General features: G+C 34.2%; 2 protein-coding genes across 3 annotated transcripts; both read left to right on the forward strand.

Annotated features, from left to right (window-relative positions):
- The first annotated feature begins 2 nt into the window (after positions 1 to 2).
- Positions 3 to 12,244, forward strand: LOC133689921 (alpha-aminoadipic semialdehyde synthase-like). 2 transcript variants are annotated; one of them, XM_062110025.1, is made up of 25 exons: positions 3 to 191; positions 357 to 633; positions 714 to 800; positions 884 to 1,013; positions 1,354 to 1,533; positions 1,875 to 1,957; positions 2,233 to 2,349; positions 2,771 to 2,846; positions 3,172 to 3,343; positions 4,008 to 4,104; positions 4,221 to 4,387; positions 4,789 to 4,846; positions 5,653 to 5,793; positions 6,234 to 6,563; positions 6,847 to 6,927; positions 7,277 to 7,342; positions 7,569 to 7,686; positions 8,445 to 8,574; positions 9,659 to 9,738; positions 10,265 to 10,423; positions 10,713 to 10,950; positions 11,140 to 11,248; positions 11,369 to 11,530; positions 11,626 to 11,695; positions 11,793 to 12,244. In XM_062110025.1, the coding sequence occupies exons 1-25, from the start codon at positions 148 to 150 to the stop codon at positions 11,843 to 11,845; spliced, it is 3,225 nt and encodes a 1,074-aa protein (XP_061966009.1). In that variant the 5' UTR covers positions 3 to 147; the 3' UTR covers positions 11,846 to 12,244. The 2 variants fall into 2 exon arrangements, with proteins under 2 accessions (XP_061966009.1, XP_061966010.1); XM_062110026.1 differs by lacking the exons at positions 3 to 191; positions 357 to 633; positions 714 to 800; positions 884 to 1,013 and having other exon boundaries at positions 1,399 to 1,533; positions 2,238 to 2,349.
- Positions 12,245 to 15,464: 3,220 nt separating this feature from the next.
- On the forward strand, positions 15,465 to 17,389 carry LOC133689425 (probable protein phosphatase 2C 38). The gene is made up of 3 exons (XM_062109284.1): positions 15,465 to 15,549; positions 16,622 to 16,899; positions 17,273 to 17,389. The coding sequence occupies exons 1-3, from the start codon at positions 15,465 to 15,467 to the stop codon at positions 17,387 to 17,389; spliced, it is 480 nt and encodes a 159-aa protein (XP_061965268.1).
- The last annotated feature ends 1,802 nt before the right edge of the window (positions 17,390 to 19,191 follow it).

A 19,191-nucleotide genomic window follows, 5' to 3' on the forward strand; every position in this document is an offset into this window, starting at 1 on the left:
TGTAATCCATGCATGCATTATTTGTTCCAAATCTTAGGAAGAAATACAAAAATCTGGATAATCATTCTTTCACTTTCAAGCATGTCCGTCGTCATATATTTATTTATTGATCGTTTCTGTTCTTTATCGAGACGATAATTGGAGGCTATGTTTTTAAATAATTTGTTCGATTGCGTTTGCAAGTGCAACTGGTTTTGTTCTACTTTAATATTTTTTTAATTTTATTTTGAAAGTTATCTTGTTTGGAATGGCATAAATAGTTTCAAAATCAAGCATATCAAGGAACGGTTTGTTTCGTCATCTTGCAACAAGGTTATCTTAAATTATAATTCTCAGTGTATGATTGCTTTATTCAGGAAGAACAGGGAAGAAGGTACGTACACCATGCTTGGTAATGGAGTTGTTGGAATCCTCTCGGAGTCAGGGAACAAGTGGGAAAGAAGGGCGCCTCTAACCCCCTCTCATTGTGCTCGACTTTTGCATAGCGGGAAGGATAAAACTGGGGTGGCTCGGATAATTGTGCAGCCGTCGACGAAGCGTATTCACCATGATACGATGTATGAGGATGTTGGCTGTGAGATATCGGATGATTTGTCCGAATGTGGTCTCATCGTGGGAATTAAGCAGCCCAAGGTGATGAGATCGAATGTTCTCTGGTTTTGAAGGGTAACTATGTTAGGAAGTTTGATTGGATTTGTTTGGTTTTGGTGCAGCTGGATATGATTCTTCATGATAGAGCTTATGCCTTCTTCTCTCATACTCACAAGGCTCAGAAAGAAAACATGCCTTTGTTGGATAAGGTATTTCTTTGTGTTCATGTCCTTGTTGGCTGTGATAAATTGATGGTGATAATTTTGCTCATGCTGATTTCTCTGTCATGTAGGTACTAGCTCAGAGGGTGTCCTTGTATGACTATGAACTCATTGTTGGGGACCACGGTAAAAGGTTACTTGCATTTGGGAAATTTGCTGGCAGAGCCGGGTTCATTGATTTCTTGGGTGGATTAGGAAAGCGTATGCTCCAGTTCTGGAATCCTGTTTACTGATCTTACACCGTTGATTTGATGAACTGTTGTTATGCACTTTTATGTCTCCTTTTTGTAGAGCTTGTTCGCATACAATCACAATTACTTCTGCACACTTCTTCCCTGTTTCTCCTTTGAGGGAAAGGGTTGTGGAATTACCTTTTCCTTCTTGTTCTTTTTAACTCCCGGTACGAGGAGGATGTTTATGTTTATAGGGCCTTATTTCATTTAGTGATACTGAAATGATGATCCTGTTCTACTATGTTTGGAATATTCCAGCTGGAGTTGATTTTAACCCTTTTGTTTTTATTACTAAAATTTTTCTTCAGGTTATCTAAGTCTTGGATATTCAACACCGTTCCTCTCATTGGGTGAAGCTTACATGTATTCATCCTTGGCTGCTGCCAAAGCTGCTGTTATTTCTGTTGGAGAAGAGATCGCTACTTTTGGATTGCCATCAGGAATCTGTCCTTTGGTATTCATATTCACCGGATCTGGAAATGGAAATGGTATTGTAAAGAGCTACTTTATATTCTATTTTCCAAACATCCATGATGTCCTTAGCTGACAGATTCAATATTGTTGCTATCAAAGATGTGGATCGTGGTATTAAGTTCAGTCTCTGCACTCTTAGATCACTTGATGATATATCATTCTGTTCTGAAGTTTTTTACATGTTTCTTAAGTGCTGCTGTTAATTCAATTACTAGTTGCAGTGGAATTTGATTTTCATGTTTATACATTTAAATTGCTCCACATACACGCAAACACAATGATTTCTGCTGCAAACTTTTAAAGGCATGTATTTCTCATGCAGTATGTCTCTCTTGTCTTTTCCTTTTCCTAATAGTTTCTCATGGCGCACAAGAGATATTTAAGCTTCTTCCACACACTTTTGTTGATCCAAGCAGACTTCCAGAGCTATTTGCACAAGTAAGTTTTGAGCAACTTTGTGGCAGAAGAAACCACCTGATTACCTTTTTTAAAGAACAGGTTAAGATGAACAGAAAAATCTGACTAGAAACCACAGAAAGTTCTATAGGGGTCTTCAGTTATCATTTCGCTCTAATTTATTGCCACTATACTTTAAAAATGATACCATGTACTCCTGTTCTTCATCATTTCAATTTTCTCACTGTCTCTTTTGCTAATTTGCTCAGCAACATTTCTTTGGCGCTCACCTAAGTCAACTTCTTGTTTTTGCTTAGGGCAGGGATCTCATTCCACCTGAAAAGGCTTCGAAGAGAGTTTTCCAAGTATATGGTTGTGTTGTCACTTGTCAAGACATGGTTGAACACCTAGATTCTTCAAAAACATTTGATAAAGTAAGATTCTCCAGTATTTCTGTTTCTGGTTTTGCTGTCTGTCATACCTGATCAACTATCTTTTCCCTTGCCAAAGTGCATGATACATTTCTACTAGGTCTTGTGGTGTATCGTTTATAGAGTTGATATCTCATCTTTGTGTGAACTGCCTTACCGTCAGCCTCAATAAATTTTGGCTGCTTGATTAACTCTTAGCATACCAAGGACAATCAATTTTCACTTATAGTTTGCTTAATAACCTAGTGCTAATCAGTTATTAGATTCCTAACTTTCGAGATGCAAATGTGCTCAGTAATTCTTTAAAGCCTTGGAAGTCATTGATCTTCAACTAAGAGTGAACACTTGGTTTCTTTGAATTCATTGGGATTGTATGTGTTAAATTTGAACTATTCTGACCATGGGTGTTTTGTTTTCGGTGCAGACAGACTATTATGCACATCCAGAGCACTACAAGCCCATTTTCCATGAAAAAATAGCTCCATATGCATCTGTTATTGGTATAATATTTATTTTTCCGTAAGATATTGTCATTACTGATGGAGTTTCCTTGTTGACCTCCAAATTGTCAAGCCTTATTAGATTTTCTCAAAAATAAATTTTGAGCCCAAGCTCCTGATTTATGCTTATAAACTACCCAAATTCGGGTCAAAATGTGTTTCTCTGTCCTTTTAGTTATAGAAATCCTGTTTTCTTGGTAGATGAATAGATAAAAAGTTTCTAATTAAATGGCCAAACTTCTAGTATATTAATGTGTTTCTCTGTCCTTTTAGTTATAGAATCATTGTGTGCTATCAGCAACTGTTTAACTTTACTGTACTGCAGTCAATTGCATGTACTGGGAAAAAAGATTTCCTCGGTTGTTGAGTACCCAGCAGCTTCAAGATCTAACGAGGAGAGGTTGTCCGCTTATTGGAATTGCTGACATAACTTGTGATATTGAGGGCTCATTAGAGTTCATTAACCAAACCACATCAATTGACTCACCATTCGTGAGGTATTACGCTTGTAGCTTCTTGAATTTCATGAAATACATGGTATGCCGACTATTTTCTTGTCCCGTGCTTCATTGATTTTTTCCTTGTTTAGTTTGACTGAAATTGGAGATGGTGATGATCGTGCAGGGAGTTGTTTAGGTGTTTTACTACGCTTGTTTGCTTGCGTAGCTTTAACTAAGATCTTAAATAACATCAATCTAACATCCCATTTGGGGGAAATTATGAGATGGTGCATAAATTAATTCATTTAATTATCTTCTCTCTTTCTAATAACATTTAACCCTTCAATTTATGAATACACGGAACATCTTTAAAAACCAACTTTTACACCCCTTAAAAATTGCTCTTGGAAGATGTGCAACCCCAAAGGATGATGGAACCTAAGAAGGAAATTGTCACAAATGAAACTCAACAATGTGGCTTGAGAGTGCTTGGATTTTAGTTTCATTAACAGAAACTCAAAATGAAACTTTTCTTTCAACTGTCTCCCTAAAGAGAAACAGTGTGGCTTGTCTCTGCTGATTCCACTTAGAGTGCTTGGATTTTGGTTTTCTAGTATTTGTAGTTTGCTTCACACCTTCACCAGCTGAGGCTCTAACATGCATCCTGGCCAACAATAACTTTCAATTGCTATTTACTATTCCTGTGTTGATTGGTTGTCAGATATGATCCGTTAAATGATTCGTATCACCATGACATGGAGGGTGATGGTGTGATATTTTCATCCGTCGACATTCTTCCTACACAGTTTGCAAAAGAGGTTTGTTATTCCGATCCTTAACCTTTAAGCTTGTCTGAGCAATAGGTCTAGATTACTCGTGCATTATCTAATCAATGTTCATGGTAACATGTACCAAACCGTTAAATCATGGGAAGGCTTCACAACATTTCGGAGACATACTATCCCAATTTATTGGCAGTTTGGCTTCAACAACTGACATTACTAAGCTACCTTCACATCTAAGGAAAGCTTGCATAGCCCATGGAGGAGCACTTGCCGCCTTGTTTGAATACATTCCACGCATGCGAAAGTCTGATTCAGAGTAAGCTTTTTTTATTCCATTACATAATATTTTTTCTTTCCTTCTCTTTGACGTTATTTATTTGTGCGGTGAATTACTGACTACCAGTTTTGGATGTCACCACATAGATTTACAGATCAAACCTCACAGTTTGAAAACCACCTTCGTCCCGTGAAACTTATATAGTCGAAGAAGGGGAGGTGGGGGTAGTATTAAGTTTTAGAGGACTAGTTCTGCTTTTACCTGGCAATGAAATAAAATTGACCAGCAACAAATCTGCAAACCTCAGGCTACAGTATCAAGTCATTGGAATTTGTAATGCATTCAAATGATCCAAGAGATCTGTGAAAGCTATTGCATCTATTTTATGTATATGCTGTCTTCTGTTAGTAATAACATGAACGCTTTTTCATGATGTGCAGAGATATAGCAGAAAGTCCTACAAATTTAAAGTCTAGCAAGAATACGTTCAGTATTTTGGTAAGTTATTCACTTTTGCTTGCGCGTTTGTATTCCAGATTAAATATAATTTGTAGATCATGCATGCTATTTGTTTTCATAATTTATGCTGGAAAATGAGAATGAGTACAAATTTCTTTGAGAAAACAAAGTAGAGAAGCCAAAGATTCAAGTTAACGTTACATCGTTTAAAACCTAGCTCCATCAGCAAATATGGAGCAAATGTTTTCATGATATCAAATGATGGAAGCACAAAAATGCAAAGGCTTCTCTTATTATAGTAATCAATATCTGATCACACCCGTTTACCAACTTTCTTTCAAAACTCGTGGAACTAAAGAACTGCTCTCTCAACATGTTCTGGTTATAGCCAAAAGAAATGGGTAGACACTTCTAAACATTGTTCCCAAGGGTACTGGCTTAATAGAGAAACTTGAGTAATGCTATTTCCCAAGAGAAAAGCAACAAGAAATAGATTAGCACAAAATAGTGAGTAATCAAATCATGGGACCCACGCGGGACTTGGACCTTCCTTGTATTCTTTTCTAATTGCTTCTTCTTCTTTTTCTTGTAAAATATACTTGTTCAAAAGTCCAATAGGGACCATCTTAAGCGAGGTTTTCTATTTTCTAACTCTTGGTGATGTGATGCCTCATATGCCAGCTCAATAAAGAGATTAGCTGATGTAGTTGGAAAGATATAAGATAATTGATTGCGATATACTCGTTTCAAAGCCACACGAAATTATATTGGCCACTCATTTTAATCCTAGGATTCCTTACAGCATCTCACGCATGATTGGCTGCTCTTCTGATTATAATTGACAGGTATCTCTGAGTGGACACTTATTTGATCAGTTCCTAATAAATGAGGCATTAGATATCATCGAAGCTGCTGGTGGCTCCTTCCACCTGGTTAAGTGTCAAGTGGGTCAAAGTGTTACTGCTATGTCATACTCTGATCTCGAAGTAAGTAGACCTTATTTCAGTTTGATCCTGTTTATGCAAGAGAAATTTCTTCCCGCGTTTGGATAAAATTTAAGTTGTTGGCGTTTGTTTTTCAGTTCTTTTTTATTTTAATCTCTAAGTTATCTTTGAATTCTATTAGATATCTTACACGAAACAAATCAGCTGTGATCGTGCAAATACCTCTGTCAAAGCTATGTTTATTTGTCAGGAATAATTTTGACAGATAGCTGCCTTTTGATGTTCTAATTGTTTGTCTTTTGATGTTCTAATTGTTTGTTGATATGCTCAGAAAATTAGCGATTATTTTTATATGCTCATATTATTAAAGATTGAAGTGGAAAGTTTATTGAACCTAATAACCATAAGCAAAAAACATTGCATATTGCCAACATGGGATTTCTTCAAAACTCATGACAGGTTTTCCTATTGCTTTTGGACAGGTTGGTGCACATGATAGGGCAGTTCTGAATCAAATTGTTGATTCTTTAACTTCTCTTGCCAATCCAGATGAAAGTAATGGAACTAGAATTTCCTTGAAGGTTGGTAAAGTCCAGCAGAATGACATGAATAAGGGAAATGATACAAAAAGGAAGGCCGCTGTTCTAATTATTGGTGCAGGCCGCGTTTGTCGACCAGCTGTTGAGCTTTTAACATCAAATGAAAACACTTCATCTCGTGAATGGTACAAGGCATGTCTAAATACTGATTTTGAAGGGCAGCGTGTAGTCGAAGTTGTCGTGGCTTCTCTTTATCTTAAGGATGCAGAAGAGGTATAATTGAGAAGAAAACCTCTAAACTTTACCTTATCAATTTCTGGTGAGAACATCAAGGTTTCAACTTATGTTATAATGAAAAAATTTTAATTCTCAAGGATGTGAGTTAGTAGTAACCATAATAATGATGGTTATATCTGTGCATCCATATCAATGTTGTACTTATTCAGATATAAATTGGTGTGCTTATTATTCTTTTGCATTCAAAAGCTTTAACTTGGTGTGCTTGCTATTCTTTTCTTTTGAAAGTTCTGACATAATATTAATTGGTCTGGTGCAGATTATAGATGGAATTCCTAATGCATCGGCAGTTCAGCTTGATGTGAAGGATGATGAAAGTCTTTGCAAGTATATTTCACAGGTAAAGTCCTCTTTCTATGCAATATGATTCAAAGGGATATATATCATATATTCATCAGAAATTGGCTGCACTAGTTCTTGAAAAACAATTTTGTGATGATAAATTCTATCATTATCAATTTAATGACACTTAGATGAGTGTTGGCTTCACAACCTAAGAAAAAATAGCATGCAACTATAATGAATGATACTTTACCAACTGGAGAATAAGGCAGAGGTTGTTAACTGGCTGCAATAAGGTACAAATCACTGCAACTTCACCATAACATGTTTTTTTTCCCAAGATAAGATAAGATAAGTGCTGGATCATGGTTTTATATATTGCCAATGTTTTTCTTGCCCTTGTGCAGGTTGAGGTTGTTGTCAGCTTACTTCCCCCTAGTTGCCACATAATTATAGCTAATGCATGCATCAAGGTATTTTACTCTATATTGATATTCATTATGCATCGTAGTCCGTTCACTTTGATTTTGATGGAAAATTAAGCCTGATACTACAATGAGGTTCATCATACAAGTTGTTTTTGTTGTCTCCACAAATTCTTGAAGTTCAATGTCATTTATTGGATATGTTAGAAATATTGCATTTGCTTTACATTATTTCTTTCTTCTAGCTAAGGACATGACTTGTCTCTTGATTCAGCTTAAAAAGCATCTTGTCACAGCAAGCTACGTTGATGATTCTATGTCATTTCTACATGAAGAGGCAAAAGCCGCTGATGTTACTATTCTTGGCGAGATGGGTTTGGATCCAGGAATTGGTAATTTCCATTATAAAGAAAATTATGTATAATTACACTGTTAATGTATGCTTCCATGATGTGTTTTTCTTTTTCTTTTTTGTTCCTTTTTTTTGTTGAGGGGGGGGGGGGGGGGGGTGTGGGTGTTGAGGGGGACTAAGTCCCTCTGTTTAGTTCTTAAGTAGGCCATCCACACCTAGACTAGTGCATTCACAAAAAAAGAACTTCCTTTAAAAATACATGAACATATGGTGTCATTTATATGCAAGTACATAGGTCAGTTTTCATTCTAGATTTTGCTACAAGACCAAACATCGAAGTTTTATGTTTTGAGATCCAAAGGCTTTACATACTTATTACCAGTTTACAATATCCTTAGAATGATAAAATTATTAATTTCATGTAGAGTCATAATCAGGAGGTATCCAGTATAGATGCATTTGTTGACTTCAAAAGGACCTTCCTGAAATTTAGAGCATTATTCTGTCCATATTTTTTCATCATATTTTACTATCATTTCATGCAACTTAATGACTTGAACCCATTTCCAACATCAGCCATGAAGATTTATAGTCTTGGATTCAGATTTCTCATATAAGTTTTAATTATTTTTTCATCAAACTGAAGCCATTTTTTCCTTCAAGCTTTCATTTGTTCTTTGTATCTGTGGTTATTAATATCTAAAAATAACAACCCAGCAGATTTTTGAAAACCAAAATGTACACATGATTTCCTGTTACCTGCTTTTGTTTTGATCTGTAATTACACATTGTTTTCAGATCATATGATGGCAATGAAGATGATCAACAATGTACGTGTTCGGAAAGGGAGAATAAAGTCCTTCACTTCTTATTGTGGAGGACTCCCATCCCCAGCAGCTGCAAATAACCCATTAGCGTATAAATTCAGGTATTTCCTGACACTGCTTACACTATAAAACCTAGCTATGTGGCCCGGCTTCCTTGAAAGTTACCGTTTCTGGTGGTTTTCCTTCTCATGTTTTTGCTGGGCATTGGAAATTAAGTTGACTGGCACATCACCATGCAATTGGACAGTATGATTGAGTTTTCATTTCATTGTGAATTAATCAGGGAGATCCGGAAAATTAACTGCTCTATCACAAATCAACACTGATCAATGAGTTTTACAATCTCATGGGTACTGTTGACTAAAACGACCTGTTCTTTTTAAATATGAGCTGTAATGCTGTTGTATTGATCCCCTTTGAAGTACGCTTGCCCTTTTGTATGATAGTAGACAATGATGTACTTGTTAAACTATAGGGTTAGAATGTCTTAAGTGCGACTTAATAAGTTTTTGTTCGGATATTCTTCGGTACCTTCATGAATTTGCTGGATCACTACTGCATTGGCTTAGAGTACCAGGATTCTCTATTTTCTTGTGATTTGGCCTGTAAACAAGTTGATGCTCATGCTAGTGGTTACTAATAAGCAACGAAGTCTAATATATTAACAGAAGGCAAGAGAGAATGAGAGAAATAGGTAAAGCTCGTTATGTGGCCTAAAGGTTCTTTTAAACAGATATCTTTGAGATGGCTTTTTCAGCAACTCTTAAATCACCAACTTCTTTCTTGTTTCCTTTCCCACTCTGGTACCATTGTTTTCTGTTACAGCTAAGTATTGGATTGTTCACTGAATAAGTGCCTCTAAATAAGAACGGACAGTTGTATTCTTGGTCATTTTATACCCTAGAGACGATCCAGAATTTGTTCAGCTGTTCTTCCCTTTACTTTGACAAATGTTCACCTTTATCTCCGTATCTCTTGTGTAATTGATTTCCTTATTTATCTGCACTGTTGGTTCATTATCACACTGCATAAGTTGTGCTTATTGTAAAAGTTTCTGACTGCAAATTAAGAAGGAAGATTCATTAAATGTTCTCTTATAGAAAATAATTTTGAAGGAAGATTTCTTTTGCAGTAATTCTAACTTAAAATGGGTTACGGCAGTTACTGATCTTCTTAGTTGTTCAGCTGGAGTCCTGCAGGAGCCATCCGATCTGGGCGCAATCCGGCCACATATAAAAATCATGGTGAAATTGTGCATGTTGATGGTAAGTGGCCTGGAATAAGGAAAATTTATAAATCCAAGTAGTAAGATATGTATCTTTTTTGTTTCTTATTATAGACCAGAAATGGAATATTTCTCATGTCTGCAAGAAAAAATCATTCTTGACCTTTATCACCAAAATTTATCTAATTTATGTAGACATGACAATCACATATTCATTATTTTATTTTATTTCATATATAAATGTTATGACTGGCTACTAACAAATTTTACATTTCAAAAACGTTTTTAAAAAAATTCAAATTTTTTTATTGTTTTCTTTGCTTCAAATTAATATTTTTTTGGTGTTTTTAAATTATTTTGATGTGGTGATGTCAAAAATGATTTTTAAAAAACAAAAAAACATTATTTTAATACATTTCCGAGTGAAAAATACTTTAAAAAACAATCGCAACCACACTCTCAAACACAAATGGAAGGCTATATGATCACTTAAAAGAATCAATGTTTAATCTCTCAAAGTTTTTTCTTTTCTGATTTGTTTTTCACTTTATTGTTTGAACTTGCAGGTGAGAAACTTTATGATTCAGCATTTAGATATCGGATACCGAATTTTCCAGCTTTTGCATTAGAATGTCTTCCAAATCGCAATTCTTTAGTTTATGGAAAACTGTATGGCATAGAAGATGAAGCATCCACCATCTTTCGTGGAACGCTCCGCTATGAAGGTATAACATGTCTTTGGTTCCTTCGAATATGTATTATTTAAGCTGATCTCTAAGAAAATATAATTGCAAAAATTATCTTTCAGTAGATTGAGTACTAGGACCTTGTTAACCGAGGAACTAAATCCAAGATACTTTTTTTGTCATAGCTGAAAATGGAAGTGGTTTTCTTCTCCTAGTTCGCCCCACTGTCTTGGCTTCCTGTTCTCTGAAATGCTTTGTTTCCTCAAAAAAAGGGGGGCAAGGAACTTTGTATGTCCGTCTAGAACTTATTTTCTGATTATTTGTGTAGGGTTTGGCGAAATAATGGGGACACTTGCAAGTATTGGTCTATTTAATACTGAATCTCATCTAGTTTTAAGACATGGACAGAGACCCTCATTCAAAAGATTCCTTTGTGGACTGCTAAACATTGTTAGTGAAATTCCGGATGGAGTTCCGCTAGGAGAGAAGCACATTAGTGAGAGAATTGTTGCACTTGGGCATTGCAAAGAGCAAGGAACAGCAGTAAGGACGGCCAAAACCATTATGTAAGCTATCACATTCTGCTGGAGAAACTAACAATGCATAACTTCGGGCTGAGATGCATAGTAAATGGTGGAATAGCTGCAATTGCATACACTATTCCAATCAGTAGTAATTTTATTTATTATCAACTGCTTTGCATGCTGTGACATACTCATATCAAGTAGCTAAGATTGTTCTACCATGTGGACTAGATATTTAGGACTTCATGAGCAGACAGTAATTCCTGTCTCCTGCCAAAGTGCATTTGATGTTACCTGTTACCGCATGGAAGAAAGGTTGGCCTATTCCAGCACAGAACAGGTATGCACCTTGCAGTAAAATAATATACGTAGTGTCATATCATTCAGTTTTTTTTTTTTTTTAATGATTCCTTGTTCTTGGCAGAAACTAATAATTCCCGCTTGTGAAATTTATGGTCAGGATATGGTGCTTTTGCATCATGAAATGGAGGTAGAATTCCCTGACAGCCAAGCTACAGAGAACCATAAGGGCACACTACTAGAATTTGGAAGGACCGGGAATGGGAAAACAACCACTGCCATGGCTCTCACTGTTGGTATTCCAGTGGCCATTGGAGCTCTGGTATTTGTTTGCTTCAATTCTCCCGTACTGTTATTTTTATTTTCATCAGTTTTCAGGGAATGCTCTAACCAAGACGTTGATTTCAATTTCCACAGCTCTTGCTAGAGAACAAGATCAATACAAGAGGTGTCTTGAGACCTTTTGAACCTGAAGTATATGTACCAGGTAAATGAAAATCCACTCCTCTCCGGTAACGGTGCTGCTGAGAAGATATGACATTGAAATATGTTTTTGAATGATGATATGTTTGGTGGTCTTGCAGCACTGGACATCTTACAAGCGTATGGCATCAAGGTGATGGAGAAGGTTGAGTGACCCGAGACTGTTCGGTACATCTCTGGTTTCATTTCCCTGTACAGATGCTGACTTATAATTGAAAGGTTAAACTGATCATGATATGCCTATGATGTTATGAAACTGGATGGTTTATTTCAATAAAAAAATAGTGTAATTGTTGAGATTGCAAAACTAGTAGATTATGGATCACAGAAAAATGATGTCTCATTACAAGTTTCCAAAACCAATCAGACATGGAGATGCTTGTGATGTTGGACAACTCAGTGGTTGTTTTTCATATAGATCCTAGTGAACTTAGAAGAGATAAAACATGTGGTTAGGTTATTGAAACCGATGTTTTTCTTGAATCCTGTTATGCACTCCCTCTGCTGAAAAAGAAATATAGAATGAGAATTGTATAGTATTTATTGATTGATATGTGTGTGCTTCTTGAATCCTGTTATTCACTCCCAATTTCTCTGTTGTAACATAATATAATTGAAGGAAAACCTCATATTTAGCCGTGAAAAGATGTCTTCATTTGTCCCAAGTCCGTGCACCTGGTTATCTTTTATATATATATCCACACACACACACTCTCTCTCTATCTCTCTAATAAAATGAATGTAATGTCAATGCTGCTATTCAAGTTTTCAGAGCAGAAACTTTATGTAATCGTGGAGTGCACATATAAATCTCTACCTATGATTTTATTAAAATACATGGTTTAGTACTATTTTTATTTAAAATATTTCTACAAAATATTAAAAAATAATCTGATTTTTTCATTGAATTTGATCTATGATAATTTAAGTTATTTACGAAAACGAAAACAAGCAAGATTTGTGTTCTACAAGAATATAAATTTAGAAGTGTATTGCATAACATGATTTGATATTTAGAAAAGTATCTTTGATTTATCTTTAAGGCCTTATTGAAGAATTTTTATGGATCGTTTTAGGTTTTATTCAACAATAAATAAATAAGACTTGAGAACTTTTGAAATAGCTTCTTTACTTAAAGAAATCTTGTATTTTTTTTAAAAAAAGTTCTTTTTCATTAGGACAAGACCCTTTATTTAAAGAAAATTATAAGGGCACTTGTAATTTTTATCAATATCACATGATATTATTTTATTGATTGATTTTTATTTATGAGATCTTGTTTTTGTAATAAAATATATTAAATATCTCATTTCATGCAACAACCTTCCATTGACCAATTACCAAGAAATATATAAAAATCTATTTATTTTTCATGTTATTTATTTTATTTTTATTTTATTTTTTATATAAAAAAATAAAAATAACATATAATAAATTTTGAGGGGTAGAAAATTTTTGTTTCTAAGAAAAGCATAAATTACATTCCAGCAGTAAATTATGATGTAATTTATTCTCAATTTTAAATTGGGATTTCTTATTGTGCCTTGGTAGGAGATAACATGCAAAAACAAGGCGAACTTGATGGATATATGCACCAAGACGCAGTTTATTGTGATTGGAAAAATGATTTTTCTTTTTTCATCCTTTAATTTATTTTTATTTTTGCTTTGATCATGGATTTTTTTATCTCATCTTTTTATTTTGCTTTGACTTAGAATTGAAAATGATAATTTATTTTGATTTATTTTTTATGAGTTATAATAATACTAAAAAAAAATTCTAATATTGGATTGGTGCTCAATAAATAAACATCTAATTGTAAAGGATTAAATTGAAAGGAAAAAAACCAATAAAAAATAAAAAAACAAAATAAAAAAAAAAGGTTGAGGTAAGCGGGCTTGTAGCAGCCCACACACCTGGGCCTCTTTAATTTTTTTTTATGGGGCAAACAACAAATTATTTATCCTTAAATCTCCTTAAAATAAATCAGTAAGCGACACGTCCCTTGCCCTACTCAAATTTTGATGACCAGAGGTGTTTTACATGGTCGAAATGTGGGTAAATTTCGTTACCTAAAAGTCAAGGCATGGGTATTTTGCACCAAAAAAACCTTATTTTCAACCATTTTTTTTTAATCTAAAGTGCATAAAAAACAACTTAAACACAATAAAAAAAACTCATAAATTATCTCAAACTACCTAAAAATCATTATGAAAACCCAAAATCAACCAAAGACCAAGATTTTGTTGGGCTCATATCTACCTACTCACGCAAGGTTAAGAGAAAAAAAATCTAAATTAAACTCTTCTTCTCAAATGAAACTCACAACATAAAAAGATTTTTTTTTTTTCGGTTGGAATTGATGTCAATCGAGACTCTCTCTATCACCAAAATTCAGCCGCTTTCTCTCTTCTCTCTCAAAGTAGGGATGAAAAAATAACGTAAAATAGAGTTTGGGGTCAAAATTGATTTTTTCAAGTTGGGAGGGACCACAAGTTTATAATTTAAAAGTTTAAGGACTAACGTGAACTTTTCATCCTAAGTTTAAAAAGGCCACCCTTCTTTGCAACATTTTTACTTTGGTTTTCTGTATTTGATTCTTGCCCTTCCTCAATAAATTAATTTAATTAGAAATAAATTTGCGCCTATAAGAGTATAATTGAAAGAAAAAAACAGTTGAGGAACAAAAAAAACAAAACAAATCACTATAGCAATTGATATTGATATGTCTCTTTGTGAATAGTGACATGGTGAACAACGATTCCACCACACTTTTTAAATTATAGTAGTCTTTTGACTCGTATTATGTTGTGGATCGGACTAATTTTTTAAAACATAAAAAAATATAAAGATTGAAGGAATTTGTTTTGCATTATCATATAACTCCACAAACTCGACAGTCGATAATAATGTGGCTTTGATTTTAAAAAAAATCAAGATAATAAAAAGCCATATAAAAAGCAAGTTCAAATCAATTAATCCAAAATAAAATATATCATGAATGAAGATCAATTTAAAATAAACAAAATGCTTAAAAATCATCTTTTTTTTCCAAAAACAAAATTTAGATAACAACATAACAACATATTTAATCAACCTGTATTTTAAGGCTATACAACACCGTGAAAATTATGTAAAAATAAAGTTCACGACTCGAAATTTAGTGAATAACTAGCTACATGACCCACTCTTCGCCACAGGTCAAATATTTTTACTTTTCATAAAAAACTATATATGCAAATTTTTTCAACGTATTTTTGTAGTTCAAAAATATAACAAATCAAAAGGTTTATGCACACATGTAATCAAATAAACTAAAAGTTATATGCGGTAATAAATAAATAAATAATCATTAATTACACCTAAAAACAAAACTTGAAAAACCAAGAGACAGATATAGATTAACATATTTAATCTTGAAAAATATAACATTAAATTGATTGAATAAAATAAAAAGAAAAAATGAATAACATGTAAGACTACACATTTTAAAAATATCATCTGAAAATAAATATTTTTTTATTTTCAGAAACATAGTTTATCTATATAAAAGATAAAAACAAAACCATAGATGAACCAGAAAAACCTTTTTGAAAATTAAACGCATAACAAAAAAAATTAATATTATTTAAAAGAGACCTCTAAACAAAATAAAAAGAGGTTTTATCCATTTTTTTTGTTTTTAATTTTTTAACAAGTGACGTCATTTTATCTCTTTTCAATTGCATTCTTTAAAGATATATTTTCATGGCAACCATGTCAGATCCAAAGTAATGGGTCAGGCAATTATGTCAAACCCAAACGTCTTTGGTCTGGCAGTCATGCTAGTAATAGACAACGCGTCGCCTGCTGAGGCAAGTAACGTGTCGCCTGTTTTGCCTAGATTCTGGCCACCATAGTGGCCGGAAAATTAAGATCTATGCTTTTTTGACCCAAAAACCTATTTTACAACCCGTTTTTTACCCAAAAAATCTATAAAACACCCTAGAAATCATGACAAATCCATTCATGGCCTCAAAATACCCTAAAAACCACCCCAATAACCGAACTTAACCCGAAACCAAAAATTAACCCGAGTTCAGATCTATTTTTTCACGAACTTTTAAGATATAAAAACACTTAATATGAACTCCTCGCATCAAATGGAACAATTTGACACAAAATTCCCTTATTTTGGTGGTCTAAATCGATATCAACGACAAGTTTTTCTCTCTATCGTCGGAATCCGACAACACCTCTCTCTCTCTCCTCTCTTAACTAGGAATCAAAAATAAATCTTTGTGCCAAAATGAAATTGGAACAATTTTGAGGGACCGTAATTGTATAATTTATGTGATTGTTTAAGTTGGGGGACCAAAGTGAATGTTTTTTAAACTTTTGGTACGTCATCTATATTTACCGTGTTTTTCATTTCAATCCTTCATCATTCAATCCCATCTTTTTATAAGAATTGAAAATCAATTACTCTTTAAATAGAACTTGTTCGTTCAAAAATAAAGTTTAAGGATCAAACTGAAAAAAAAAAGTACAATGACAAATGTAAGTTTGAAAATCCCACACGTTTTAGTATACTGTCACCAAGTAGATTGTGTCTCAATGAAGATAGATTGCAAGTTGGTCAAGTTTAAAGGAGTTCAGAACTTAGATGCATGTTCTTGAAACATACAGTTAGACTGTAGAAAATTGTTCCTCATGGTCTCACTCACTCCACTCTTTTGATCTTCAAACTTATAGACACTTGTATGCGCACCACGAGGATGGGTTGGGATCTGTGTTCCGTTTCTGCTGAAAATTTATTTGATATTTCAAATCGACTGATTCTCTAGTGGATCTATATTTAACGTCAATTGGCCCAAAGTATTGATTAGTATCTTTCAAATGGACAGACAGATCCTTAGTTTTAATAATTTTCCGCTTATTTGTGATGCAGAAATTGTCTCCGAGCAACAAGATGTATCGGAAACTGTTATCAAGAAGGCTTTTGCAGCCGCAGAAGAGGATTTTCTTTCATTTGTGAAAAAGCAGGGGCTCAGTAAGCTCCATATGGCATCTGTGGGATCATGTTGTATGGTGGGAGTCATATGCAATGGACTGTTATATATTGCAAATGCTGGAGACTCCCGAGCGGTTTTAGGAGGAGCAGATAGAGGAACCAGGGAAGCTGCTTCAGTACAATTATCTACGGAGTACAATGCTAATATAGAATCTGTGAGAGATGAACTCCGGTCTTTGCACCCGCACCCCAATGATTAACAGATTGTCATGCACAAGTACAAAGTTTGGCGCGTGAAGGGCATCATACAGGTAATTTTCTTGCATGTCATTATGTGTAGACCTGTTTAATCATCCTGGCAGCTGGTTATCCAGCAGTTCACATGGCAACGTTGCTGTGATTAATAGTATTTAAATTGCAATGACCTCAATTAATTGTATAATCTATAATTTCCTCATAAGATTTAAGACGTAACATGTTGTGTTAGTGAACTGTCATGATCATTGCAGCTGTCCGTAATAGGCGCACAAACGAAAGATAGCTGTTTCAAAGCATTAACTCGATCCTTTTTTCATCTCTGCAACGCAGGGAATTGCCAGGAGGCTTGTTGAAGCTGTACTTCAGGAAGCTGCAAAGAAAAGAGAGATGAAGCATATGGATCTGAAAGAGATCGATCGCACGAGGGGTCAGGAGACATTTTCATGATGATATTAGTGTCACAAGTTGTGTATATAGATTCTCATTTGATCAGCAGTCCTCCCTTGTCTATAAGAGGAGGAAGCATCCCCACCGTATCCAACTCAGTGGCGAGATTCTAGCGTTTGATCTCTTCCAATGCCATCTCCTGTGTAAGATCTTTGGCATGCATCTCATTATCGCTTATATTGAGGCCTCAAGTCTTTGCGAAACCATGCTCCCTGTTTTCAGTATTCAGTCACTAAAACAGAGAGTCCCATCAAGAAGCCTTCACATGGCAGGACAATATTATGATCCTAACATAGCTGCTATTCATTAGCATTGTGGCTCATAACTGGGACATTCACCAGCACCTGACGTGCTTGTGTGCTCAAACGATGAGTTGTCATTTAGCATTATTGTCCACGAAATCATGAACTCCTCCTTCTTCTTCTTTTCGCCCTTGGACTCTGAGCTTATTAAGCCTTTTAAGTTGCAGAACGAGCTGTTTTGTGAATAGCTTGTCATTCATTCAGGCTCCATGATGGTCAGCAGCATCGAACATCGTTTGAGCATACCAGTCGGATTTACAGGGAAACAAGCGAAACCTTTGCTCTACTTCTACACACTGCCACCATCTCACGTGAAAGTAGAATCATGCATAACTATATCATGATGATTCCGAGTCAAATCATATGTGAAATTACATGTAATTTGAACTCAATTTATTTGTTATTATATTTGAAATAAAATAAAATATTAAATCATATATATAATTATATTCAATTATATTATTTAAAATTATTGTGGGATTGAATTGAAATAACAACCTTGACTATTTTATTTCTTAATTCAGAAATCATTTCTTTTTGTTATAATAAAATATTTCTTTTTGTTAATATAAAAATAGAATCTATAAATTATTTTATAATAAATAATAATGCATGGTCAAGCAATATTAACAGCGATGACAGTAGAAAATATCAGGAACAAATGATTGTTATTAACAACAATATATTATTTCTCTTAGTTTTAAAGATATTCTCATATAATTTTCAGGGAATAAAACAATTTATCTACTTTTAAATAAGCTATTCACCATTAAAAACATATATTTATATAAAAAAAATAGTATATTTCAATACCACTTACCAAAGAAATACACATTTGTAAATCCATGATAATAGACCAACAATATATTTTTCTTAAAGACCATTTCTTCTTTATTAATAATAAAAATAAAAATAAAAAATTCATTCTTGATTCATTCTTGATTCATTCTACTCCACTCAATAAAATCCAAAAATAGTACGCATCACCACATACACCTTCGTAATATGATAAAGAACCAAAGCTAGAAGGGTATTTTTTATTTAGAATTACTGTAAGAAATAAAAATATATCCCCTTTCTAATTTGCTTTTGTTTATTTTTTAAGATTTAAATTCCATTTGAAAATATTCAAGCAGTACCCTACTTCTACATTTGTCACAATCCGTTTCTGGTGACAATATTATCTTCTTCCTGAGGCGTTTCAACCCAGGCTTAGGAAAAGGGAAGAAATCCGAGGCCTTGCTTCAAAGTTCAAGAACTCTCCAGCACATTAGCAGGACGCAGGATACAAGCTAAAAAAATGACTCAGACTCGTGCTATAATTTCCCCATATAAACCTAACATTTTCCCGCCTCTGTCGATCAATAAACTTTGAAAAATCAACACAAGTCTTCCATCTGACACATAACACATCAAACTAGGTGCCCACATCACTTGGGCAAGAGATGTCACGGCGAACACCTAGACTCTGAAAATAAAATTCACACCAACACCAGAAAA

This window comes from Populus nigra, chromosome 3 (assembly GCF_951802175.1).
Source record: "Populus nigra chromosome 3, ddPopNigr1.1, whole genome shotgun sequence".
Lineage (NCBI taxonomy): Eukaryota > Viridiplantae > Streptophyta > Magnoliopsida > Malpighiales > Salicaceae > Populus > Populus nigra.

Excerpts from the sequence above, each read along its gene's own strand:
- LOC133689921 (XM_062110025.1), top strand. The coding sequence starts at position 148 with ATGTTTTTAAATAATTTGTTCGATTGCGTTTGCAAGTGCAACTG. Across the intron at positions 7,343-7,568 it reads TAGCTAATGCATGCATCAAG|CTTAAAAAGCATCTTGTCAC; the intron begins GTATTTTACTCT and ends CTCTTGATTCAG. Across the intron at positions 11,249-11,368 it reads CCTATTCCAGCACAGAACAG|GATATGGTGCTTTTGCATCA; the intron begins GTATGCACCTTG and ends ATTTATGGTCAG.
- LOC133689425 (XM_062109284.1), top strand. The coding sequence starts at position 15,465 with ATGGGTCAGGCAATTATGTCAAACCCAAACGTCTTTGGTCTGGCAGTC. Across the intron at positions 15,550-16,621 it reads CGCGTCGCCTGCTGAGGCAA|AAATTGTCTCCGAGCAACAA; the intron begins GTAACGTGTCGC and ends TTTGTGATGCAG. Across the intron at positions 16,900-17,272 it reads ACAATGCTAATATAGAATCT|GGAATTGCCAGGAGGCTTGT; the intron begins GTGAGAGATGAA and ends TCTGCAACGCAG.